The 10,560-nt window shown below is 38.1% G+C and overlaps 1 protein-coding gene and 1 long non-coding RNA gene across 3 annotated transcripts in view; one reads left to right on the plus strand and one right to left on the minus strand.

The window, feature by feature from the left end:
• Window positions 1-10,560, plus strand: part of mia3 (MIA SH3 domain ER export factor 3) — a 23,591-nt gene that overhangs the window by 7,614 nt on the left and 5,417 nt on the right. For both annotated transcript variants that reach the window (XM_014015458.1, XM_014015459.1), the window contains exons 6-23: window positions 283-416; window positions 3,242-3,373; window positions 3,582-3,603; window positions 3,710-3,798; window positions 3,873-3,950; window positions 4,055-4,165; window positions 4,242-4,313; window positions 4,390-4,494; window positions 4,586-4,708; window positions 4,792-4,879; window positions 5,000-5,052; window positions 5,584-5,674; window positions 6,407-6,545; window positions 6,642-6,804; window positions 6,888-6,923; window positions 6,994-7,061; window positions 9,474-9,559; window positions 9,713-9,826. In XM_014015458.1, the coding sequence (XP_013870912.1) occupies window positions 283-416; window positions 3,242-3,373; window positions 3,582-3,603; window positions 3,710-3,798; window positions 3,873-3,950; window positions 4,055-4,165; window positions 4,242-4,313; window positions 4,390-4,494; window positions 4,586-4,708; window positions 4,792-4,879; window positions 5,000-5,052; window positions 5,584-5,674; window positions 6,407-6,545; window positions 6,642-6,804; window positions 6,888-6,923; window positions 6,994-7,061; window positions 9,474-9,559; window positions 9,713-9,826 (1,704 nt within the window). The remainder of the gene's footprint in view (window positions 1-282; window positions 417-3,241; window positions 3,374-3,581; window positions 3,604-3,709; window positions 3,799-3,872; window positions 3,951-4,054; window positions 4,166-4,241; window positions 4,314-4,389; window positions 4,495-4,585; window positions 4,709-4,791; window positions 4,880-4,999; window positions 5,053-5,583; window positions 5,675-6,406; window positions 6,546-6,641; window positions 6,805-6,887; window positions 6,924-6,993; window positions 7,062-9,473; window positions 9,560-9,712; window positions 9,827-10,560) is intronic.
• LOC106522453 (uncharacterized) lies at window positions 7,932-8,905 on the minus strand. Its single transcript, XR_001310792.1, has 2 exons — window positions 8,646-8,905; window positions 7,932-8,574 (listed from the first exon to the last, which is right to left on the minus strand). It is a non-coding gene; the product is annotated as an uncharacterized LOC106522453 (long non-coding RNA).

The raw sequence follows: 10,560 nt of genomic DNA on the forward strand, positions 1-10,560 counted from the left end.
AGCCAGAAATCTTGCTTGTTTGTAGGTGACCAAATACTTATTTTCCACCATTATTTGCAAAAAAATTCTTTAAAAGTCAGACAAAATGATTTTCTCAATTTTTTTTTTCACATTTTGTCTTTCATAGTTGAGGTCTACCTATGGTGTCAATTACAGGCCTCTCTCATCTTTTTAAGTGGGAGAACTTGCACAATTGGTGACTGACTAAATATTTATTTTCCCCACTGTATATACTATACAAAATGCACAATCTGATCTAAATCAATATAAACTTTTTTCCAGAAGACACTGTGGACTCAGAGGAGACTGTGACTGAAATACACAAGGATGAAAGTGGATTTTTCACAAATGGAGTTTTTTACATGGGGTGTATTTTCTCTCTAATGAAGAACAAAACTGCTGAGTGGAGCACTGTGGTAAGTCTGCAATTATATCTACTCACTTGTATTCTTTGAGTGGCATGCGCTGAACTGAGGTCTTGTCTCAAAGGACACATATCATGCTTTAAATCATTTTTCACGTTTCAATCATTCATTTGGGGTCTATAGTGGAACTGCATTGCTTTGGTCTGAATTCTTCCTTATTTCAACCCCACAAATCTTTCTTTCACCCCTTTTTTGATGACTCAAAAATATGATATATTTGCAGAACCAAGGAAAACTAAATAAAAAAATTCTGCACTCCTACAGACTCCAAGTACACAACAAAATRTATTTAACAGCTAAAAAAGTGGGTTTTACATGACATGTCCTTATATAATTTATAGGGATGTTGACATTTCATCAGCAGCTGCTGCCATTTTCTTCCCAAACTGCTGTGACCAGATTTTACCAGGCTGCTCTGTGCGTTTGCTTGTTATTTCCTCCTYCTTCATTATTTCTATAAATTTCGACAAACTGCGCTGACGTCAGGTAGTTAGCTACAGCCTAGTCTTCGAGTTTTTAATTTTTGTTGATGTTTTGAAGAGACAATTTTTTGAAACTAGGATCGAAGTAAATCACCCGAGTTTTTCTAGTGAACCTTACAGAGATAAGCTGTCATGAAGATTATTTTATCTGCCCTTGATCTAAATTTGATAATGATTTGAAACGTCAAAGTATGTTTTTTTTAAACCTGGAATAGCGCTTGTTAGCAAAGTGTGTTGACCCTCGTCTTCGTCACCTGACACATTTAACACGCTGTCATTGGTTGAAGAGCTCTGTTTACAAAACACATGTCCACATGGTTTTTAAATTGTTTTAATTCCCTTGCTTTCTAAGACACATTAAGTTGATGTGATGCTGCAGTTTGCCTTGTAATATTATTTTATACTCGTTCTGCTACATTTGCATTGGCTATTATTAAGTTTGATTAGTTTTTAGGATACAAGACGCTTCCTACAAAAACCAGAATGTGAATCTTTTCCTAAAATTTCATGGCGATATCTTGAAAACTAAGTAAGTTATGAGCAAAAATAGATAAGAACAAGTTGAAATGATCCCATTGGTTCTGCTGTGAACTGCAGCAAGAAAATATGAGCTGATTTCACCTAAACAAACATCAATAACTTCCCTCATACTTGAGATCATCAAATGATTTTGATGTTATTTTGCATGGTTTGAAATGTTCTTTTGGAATTTAATATTGGTGCAGGATTTAAAAAATTATCCTCATCCCTATAGTGTAATGAAAACATCATTAGGCACAATATGGAGATTCAGAAACTTCTATCCATGTTGCTTTGAGGACATCCTGTCAAGTTACTACAAGTTAAATGTAAATAATGTGATAGCTCAAAGATGGTGGATATTTTTGTTATTATCTAATAATTGTAACTGTTATACAGTTACAGTCTTGCTTTTATGGTTTGTGGTGCTTTTGCAACAGATTTTGCGTCTAGTGCGGTCCTATTTTTTTTTTTTTTTTGAACGCATCACAGCATTACTATGGTTTTTTTCTTTAAAAGGGGAACTTCCGATTCCCCCTGAACGTCGCACCGCCCGCCCCCAGTGGACTACGCCGTGTCGGCTGAAGTTCAACACAGCCGGTGCTGAGCTGGCTGTTGTCTGACAACCGAGGACCTTTATATAGRAAGACAAATCTCCTGAAACATCGTCGTATTATAGACTTTTACCTGTCGTAGTATTACTATTGTTTTGCTTCTCGTTTTTTAGTAATTTCTTGGATATATTTTAGCTCACAGCTAAGCTAAGCTAATGTTTATTGTGCTTTGGTAGCGGCGCGGTAGTGAATGACGGCTGACTTAGCAAGCTGTTGTTGTYGTGTCTTACTCCGCATCTGCCTCGGTTGTTTTAATGTTTGCAGTGTTTATAGGGGCTTAATATTAGCTTTCGGACAGATAATACTTTAAAGCCACAGCCCACCTTAGCCGTGTAGCCTACTTTGAAGCTAGCTAACCAGTAAACAAACGAGCTATCTGTATTAGCGGCTAGCTTATTCATCTTGTTTTTAACATGGAGAGTGAGATACTATCCAGACCTGCTGTGACGGAMCCAGAACACCTGTATGTGTTCTTTCTAAAGGAGATGCAACATGTAAGTGAATATTGTGTTAAATCTACCCTTGATGCTCAGGATTACTGATGCCATGGCCTGCTGACGTGTTATATGGCTAATAGAAACAAACCTGCAGGTTTTTGCAGCTTAATAATTAACTTTATAAACCTGTTGCTGGCTGTAGAAATGTTTCATCTAGCCTCTGACATCTTTTATGAGACTGCTTTCTTCTAATTGCATTACTTCTTTTCTGAGTTTGATTGCAGYAGTAATAATTTGGACATTTAGACTAATATTGCACCAGCTGTAAAGAGGATGTTGGGCTCTACAGGAAATGGTAATTTAACTGCCACGTATGATTTGATTAGTTGGGGTTTATGACAAAAAAAAACATTTATTTTTGCTGTACTCATGTTGTATAGAACTGACTTTTTATTCCCTTTGTTTGCTTATCTTTGGTAATGCTCTTAGTAAAGTGATAACATTATGAGGTAATGATGTGTTTGGGGTAAAGACCTGCTTGTGGTGAATTGGTCTTTGGCTAAAGACTAAACTTTAGTCTAAGAAAAATTTGTTTGTGGTGAAAACTTGGTTTGAGGTTCTTAAGTAACTTTTTAATGTTATTTATTTACGTTTGTCCCTCTTTATTACCTGTGTTTTTCAGATTCAGTCCATTAAAAGAATGACATGGGGTGTTTGTTTAACTTCTTACTCTTAAATACAAACTTGTTTTTTTTGTTCTTCAGATGATTTCTTTGCTGCCGGAGGAGTGGAAGCCAGGGGAAACATTGTTTGGCTGTCCTTGGCCAGCTGTTGTCATCACTGCTGTGGTCGGAGTGCTGACCTTCACCCTCTTCTTCTGGAGGACTGTATTGGCTGTAAGTGTTGTGATGTTGCTGCTTTTTCAGTTCTTGAGTATATTCTTTCAATTTAAATTTAAATTATAAGACATGGTCTGTATCTATGTTGGAACTGATTAACATTCAGGTTCAGCCTGAAAAAATGACATAAATATGCAGCAACTATCATTTAAAACTGTCTTCATAATTTATCACATTAATGGTTACTTGTTGGATTTTATATCAGGTTAAGAAGAAGGAGTACTTGGGTGAGTTTTAATTATTATTATTATTATTWTTACCTGCACTTTATTACAGAGTAAAACTGTGTAAAGCCTCTATAATTGTTTATTTTTCTCCTTGGGTGACAAAAAGTGGATGAAAAGAAACTCCAAGCTCAAATCCAGGCTCTCAAAAAAGAGAAGACGGATGCTCTAACCAAAATATCTGAACTCCAGAAGCAGGTGAGCTTCATGAGAAAATCTAATGTTTAATCTGTTTAACATAAAACAAACTAATTTGCTTTTTTTTCTCCAAGACCGAGAGGCTGAAAGAAAACCAAAAACAATCGAAAGAAACTGTCAGTTGTAGGATGAAAACCATACAAGACTTGCAGGTAAGCTTGAAGGAATCTGTTTAGTGACTCATTATATTGTCGTCAGTTTCACCTGTTAACTCAAATCATGAGTTCAGACATTTTAATCTCTCATCATTTTACAGAGCAAAGTGTCGGAAGCAGAAAAAGTCAATGGACACATTTTTGAAGAAAAGAATAAATATGCAAAACTGCTTGAAGAAGAGCGTGCCATGACTTTGGAAAACAAAAACAAGGTAACTTTTTATTGGTTTTGTTGTGTTTTTTTTTTTCTTTTTCCTGGGGTTCACAGTGCCTAACGTTTGTTGACAGATTGAAATATTAGAGAAGTCGAATGAGAAGTTGCAGCTCAGCAGGAAAAAGATTCAAGAAACATTGGCTAAGGTACGCCCTTTACACTGAATTAGCTTCACAGCGTCTGTTTGTCTCACAAAATAAAAAAAACCTTTTCTTGTCGCAGACCACCGTTCTCCTGGACGAGGCCAAGWTTCGCGAAGATGCACGAAACGCTCAGCAAAAATGTCTCCAGAAAGAATTCACTGCTATAAAAGAAGAAAACAAAACTGTAAGATGATACGTTGGGCTCGTTTGACCACTAAAACCTGTGTGGTAAAGATTTCTCCAGGCTCTTCTCTGACTTTGGACGTCTCTTGCAGCTGAAAGCGGCCATTAAGGACTGGGAGGGAAAACACAAGGAGCTGAACGAGAGGATTAAAGTTTATCAAAAGTCCCAAAAAGAGCTGGAGGACTCCGTGGTTCTCAAAGACCACAATCTGGAGGTCGGGCTTTTTAATTGTCCCGTTGTTTTTGAATTGGAAAAGCAAAACGTTGGTCACCCCAGGCAAAACGTTGGTTTTTATAGGTGCTGTCTGATCTCCTGGCTGATCTGGACGCCTGCGATCTGCAGAAAGGTGAAACCAAAGTTTTAGCAAACGGTGAAATAGCCACTGGTGAGTTTTTATTTTTTCAATCAGTCAGGAAAAAAAAAAAAACAACTCGTTCTGTTCTGTTTTTGTAACATCTTGCTGTTGAATGCAAAGTTTCTGATGGTCTTGCTGTGTGGTTAACAGATAAGAAGACTGTCATAAGAAGCAGAATCAGGCAGATGATGGACGTGTCCAGGGTAAGACCTACCCAACCTTATTTTTAATCATTACAGTTTTACTAAACACACATAAATGATAGGGGTGCAACAATATATGTACCCGTATCGAACAGTGCTTTATGTTCAATACACACTTGTATCGAACAATACAGATTTTTAAAATTTACTTTATCAACTTGTCTTCTGAAGATGCTCTGTGTTGAAGGATCAGTGGATCTGTGTTCGACTACTCCACCTAGGCTGTATTTTTGAGCACAGATCCACTGAGAAACTTGCTGTTTCAGCAACATTTAATTTAAAAACTGTACTTTTGAGGTTAAACAAATGTTCATAATTAATATAAATAAATTACAAGTTAAAAGGGGCAGGGACATTTCTTTTTTTTTGTGTCAAAAAAATATCGAACCGTGAGACTAAAGTATCGAAGCGAATCGTGAATTTTCTGTATCGTTGCACCCCTAATAAATGACTGGATGTGTATAAATGCCGTTATGTTTTAGGATTGTGTCCTGCTGAAATAAAATTCAAATTTCTGTTTTGTTTTTACAGATCCAGACCACTCTTGCTGTTGTTGAAGAGGAGCGGGATCGCTTCATGACCAAGTTACTTAATGAAGAGAAGTCCAGGAAAGAATTAGAAGGTATTTGTTGCTAAAAACAACATTTTAAAGGGGACATATTGTGCTAAATCCACTTTTTTAGCTGTTAAACACATTTTTTTGTGTGCAGAGAAGTTGAATTTAGTTTCTCCCGGTGCTGCGTTTTGAGTCATATTTTTCAACCCGTTCAGTTTTCTCTATTCTCTGACATTTTCTGAACTATTTCGTCAAATTATTTGTGACGGAACGTCTAAATGTCTGGACTCACCAACTACAATTTAATGGTCTTCATTCTCCTCTGGTTCTGGGTCAGACTCTGGCTCCAACATGTAATGCCAGGTTCACACGTCAGGATAATCRTGACGATTTTTGCCCTTCCGACAATCTTAAGGACGCTCAGATTATTATTGCCTAATTTCCCTCTGGGATCAATAAAGTATTTTTGAATTGAATTATCGTGATGCTGTAAAGATGAGCTTAGCAGATCTTCCTGCCGTGTGTGGTGAGTTAAAAGGGAAAAGTCTCGTTTTGGATTTAAAGACACAGCCTCAAAACGAGTTGATCTGAGAGGCAGTTCAGAAAAGGGGCGGGGCTTGTGGAGTTGCAATAAGGAGGAATTCAGACCAAAGCCTTGCAGTTCCACTTTATATAGACCCAAACTGAAGGGTTTAAATGTGAAAAAGAGAGATTTAAAAGTAGGATTTCTTCTTAAAAACATAAATAATAATTCTTGGATTGTGATGTTAACAAACCTTTGACTTTGTTTGGCTGCAGAGAAACATCAGGAACTGGAACATGCAATCGGTTCCCTAAAAAGTGAGAAGAGCCAGGTGGAAAACCAGTTCAAGCTCCTCCAGCAGAAAAATGAAATTATGGTTGAAATGTATCAGCAGAAGGAAAACGCACTGCAGCAGTAAGTAAAAGCAGAAGTCTCCGTTCCACAGAAATACTCTGCTGAGGTGTAAGACGGTTATTGTTCCTTTAATGGAATGTGTTTATTGCCTCGCAGGAGGTTAACGAAGGAGGAGCTGGAGCGACGCAGCAAAGAAAGCCTGCTGTCTGAAGTTGGAGGTAAAGCTCTCGAAGCGGAGGAGCAGGTGAAAATCTTAAGGCAGCGCATCAGTGAGATGGAGGAGCAGATGAAGAAGACCGAAGACGTCTATAAAGAGCAGGTAGAGTCGCAGTCGAATCATTCATTTAGGAACAGCAAAACAGGGAAAATCTGGTGTAAAATTTTGTTTGTTTTTGTTTTTAGATAAAAGAGCAGGAAAACAAAACTCACTCCAACTGGGTAGGTTTTATCATTTATTCACGTTTAGCAATAAATAGGCCTTTGTTGCGCTAATTTTACCTGTTTGCAGGTAAATGCTCGTAACGCAGAGCGGGCGCTCAGTCAAGAGAAGCTTGAGTCGTCAAAACTGCGTGAAAAGTGAGTCCTGGTTCAGTCTGCTGGTCTGAGTTGTTTTAAACACGACCTCCATCAGACGTGTGGGATAAACTTTGTGTCAGCAGGAACTGAATTTGAATTGCTCAGATTGAATCTGAATGTGTATAATTTAAATTGAATGTATTGGTTTGAAAATAAATTTCACTAAATTGCAACTAATTTTAAAGTTTTGAATTAATTTGCTTTGAAACTGTATTTTGGTTTATTRAAAATTCAGTTTGACTACTTTCACTTTCAGTTCCATAATTCAGATKTTTGTGTCACATCCTGGTCCTTGAGAAAGCCAGGCAGAGTAATCAAACACAGATCCACAGATTTATGTTTCACTTTGGTGAAGTTTCCCTTCTGGATGTAACAGAGTTGATGCAATCCACTGTAAAAGTGACAAAAACACACAAAGTTATTTTATTGTAGTGATTAATTTGACCTATATGTAGAAAATGTTAAATTTACATGATGACATCATGGATCACATGTTGATCAGATGCTGCTGCTGACTGATCCATGATGTCATGTAAATGTAACATTTTCTACATATATGTGGCGACACTAGATGGAAACTCAGGTTTTGTGAAAGTTTAATTTTAGTAAGTTGCTCAACAACGCCACCCTGGGAATTTCACCCAGAGATTATTACCTCTTGTTCAAGGCACACAGGTTCAATTATGCAGGGATTAAAACATCTGAGACAGTTTCTAACTTATAAAAAACATTTATTGAATTATTCTAAAAATTGTCTTAAAACCAATTTCTTTTTAAAAATGAAACTAAAAAGAAATCAACAAAAACAGAAGAAAATAGAAAAAGCTTGCAGCAGCTGAGGTTACCGGCCGGAGAGGACGCTATGGGGACGACCTCCACCAAACACAGTAAATCAAAATAAAACCTTTAACACCAGATGCAGTGAAACACCCCAAACTCAAGAATCACAGCACACAGACGAGGAAGACACCGTCATCACACCGCCACCGGACCTCAGTGACTGCAAACAAAGAGAAAAAAAACAAACAATTAACCAATATAACAATATCAAAAAAAAGGACAAATCAGCCCGACTAGAACAAACAAAAAGGGCTGTAAACAAAAGTAAAAAATAAAAATAAAAATCAGACAATACAAGTTAACATTAAGTCCAGGCGTGGCCCTGCCACGCTACAGCGGGAGATGAAACGGGCACGCCGATGCCACACCCCAAACACCGCTTTACTGAGGGCGGATAACGCCGCCGCAGTCCAACTTTAAAAACAATTGTGCCGAAATCCGGGAGATAAATGTAGACAGCAGCAGAGCAAAGCAGAACAGATCCGGAAAACGGATGTAGACAGAACAGCAATGGTTCAACTGTGGGGGACCTATAAAAAATATGTGTCACCATTTTAAATAAAAGTAAGAAATTGGAGCTTAGATAAGTGTTAATTTCTTACCTGCTAATCCACACAACATGCACACACTCGCAGACCGAGGAAGAAGAGAAYGCAGCGCAGTGGCGTTTTACCTATGATCACACTTCAGTTTAGATTTTCTGACCAAGATTAGCTAAAGTGCAGAGAGAGAGAGAACACCTACCACCAGAACATCAGCGCAACATGCACCAGCCAGCGATTTGTTACTTTCTGCTGCCAGAGTCCAGACGCAAGCCACACAGTGGGAGAACAAAGATGACACATTCCTGAATGAGCGCCGCAGCTCCCCTATATACACCACGCCCACTTCAAGAACCGGAACTTCTCACCTGGAAACTATTTGTGTGGAATTAGGTATATTTCTATATCACTACATATAGGTCAAATTAATCACTACAATAAAATAACTTTGTGTGTTTTTGTCACTTTTGCAGTGGATTGCATCAACTCTGTTACATCCAGAAGGGAAACTTCACCAAAGTGAAACATAAATCTGTGGATCTGTGTTTGATTACTCTGCCTGGCTTTCTCAAGGACCAGGATGTGACACAAAAATCTGAATTATGGAACTGAAAGTGAAAGTAGTCAAACTGAATTTTTAATAAACCAAAATACAGTTTCAAAGCAAATTAATTCAAAACTTTAAATTTAGTTTCAATTTAATGAAATTTATTTTCAAACCAATGCATTCAATTTCAAATTCTGCACATTCAGATTCAATCTGAGCAATTCAGATTTAATTCCTGCTGGCACAAGATTTATCCCACAAAACTGTCCTGAAAGAASTGATGTTAAATTTTCTCATCTTCATTTTCCTTTCAAACTTTACGGTTTTACAAGCAAAAAGCTGCAAAACAACTTTAAATTACTCAAATCCACACATAAGAGTGATTTAATGTATGTTTTAAATCAATTTGAGTGTTTTAATCTTTCCAGCAGGTTGTTTTCCTTCGCCTGAGTTGTACCGTTTGTGTTTTCTGTCTGTTTTCAGGTTAGCTGTTCTCTCCTCACAGCTTAACGAGCGCCGCGCTCCTCTCTTCAGGCCGAACTCCGGTCAGCCTGCAGGTCCCCGCCAAGGTAAGAGCACACYGACGCCCCCCGTTGTGTCGCTCGTTTTATTTTGAAACAGGAACCTTGTTGGAGAGCCTGGGACGAGGACACCACACTGTGTTTTGTTGCCAGCAGTGAGAGTTTTGTGCTTTTGATAAATGGGTGGTTTGATTGCAACAGGTGATTCATACGGGCCCTCTCCTGTGAGTGGGGGTGCTCCATCCCCTCCTATAATGATCGAGGGTCCCAGGCGCCCTCCTTCAGCCCCAGTCGGGCGAAGAAGTGACCCGTATGGTGAGTCCAAGTGGATCTCTTCACCTCCTTCAGTTTGTACCAAAGCTGGACATCATCTCTTCTCTACAGCTCTTTTAAAGTCTCTTTTTGTCTCCACACCTGATTTCTTTTCAGCTCTGTCCCCTTGACATTCATTCTTTATTTTTTATTTGTGCATATTGCACACAGTGCTTACTTCCTCTTTGTCTTATTTTTTCTTTCAGTTGAACTGAAAATAACATTATTTTGTTTTTGTTTGACCATCTGTGTATTAAAGGCTCTAAGGCTACTTTCACACTGCTGGCACATGTCACCCAAATACGATTTAATTCTTTTTATTTTTTGCCTCTATTCAACCATATTTTTTCATCAACAACAAATCTAACCCAGGTCTTTTCAGTATGTGGTGCTAAATCAAAAACATGTCTGTTTTTCAAAGCTCGTCATTTCATCTGACTTTTACGTCAGAGAGGTGGGGGTACACGGATCGGTTCAAGTGATAATGACACTAAACTTTAGTCGTGCAGTTTAAATCTTGTAGCTTCACACGTTTTTAGCTACAGAAGTCCCATTGCTTTGTCTTTTGTTTATTTATTTTCCATGTCCTGGATGACAGACTCTAAAAAAAAAAATAGGATGGCAACGTCTGTTTTGGACTGCAGCCTCTCTGGTGCTAAGGCCAGCTTATCCATGCTAGTCGCTAGCCTCTCTGGTGCTAAGGCCAGCTTATCCATGCTAGTCGCTAGCCTCTCTGG

This window comes from Austrofundulus limnaeus, unplaced genomic scaffold (genome assembly GCF_001266775.1).
Source record: "Austrofundulus limnaeus strain Quisiro unplaced genomic scaffold, Austrofundulus_limnaeus-1.0 Scaffold129, whole genome shotgun sequence".
NCBI lineage: Eukaryota > Metazoa > Chordata > Actinopteri > Cyprinodontiformes > Rivulidae > Austrofundulus > Austrofundulus limnaeus.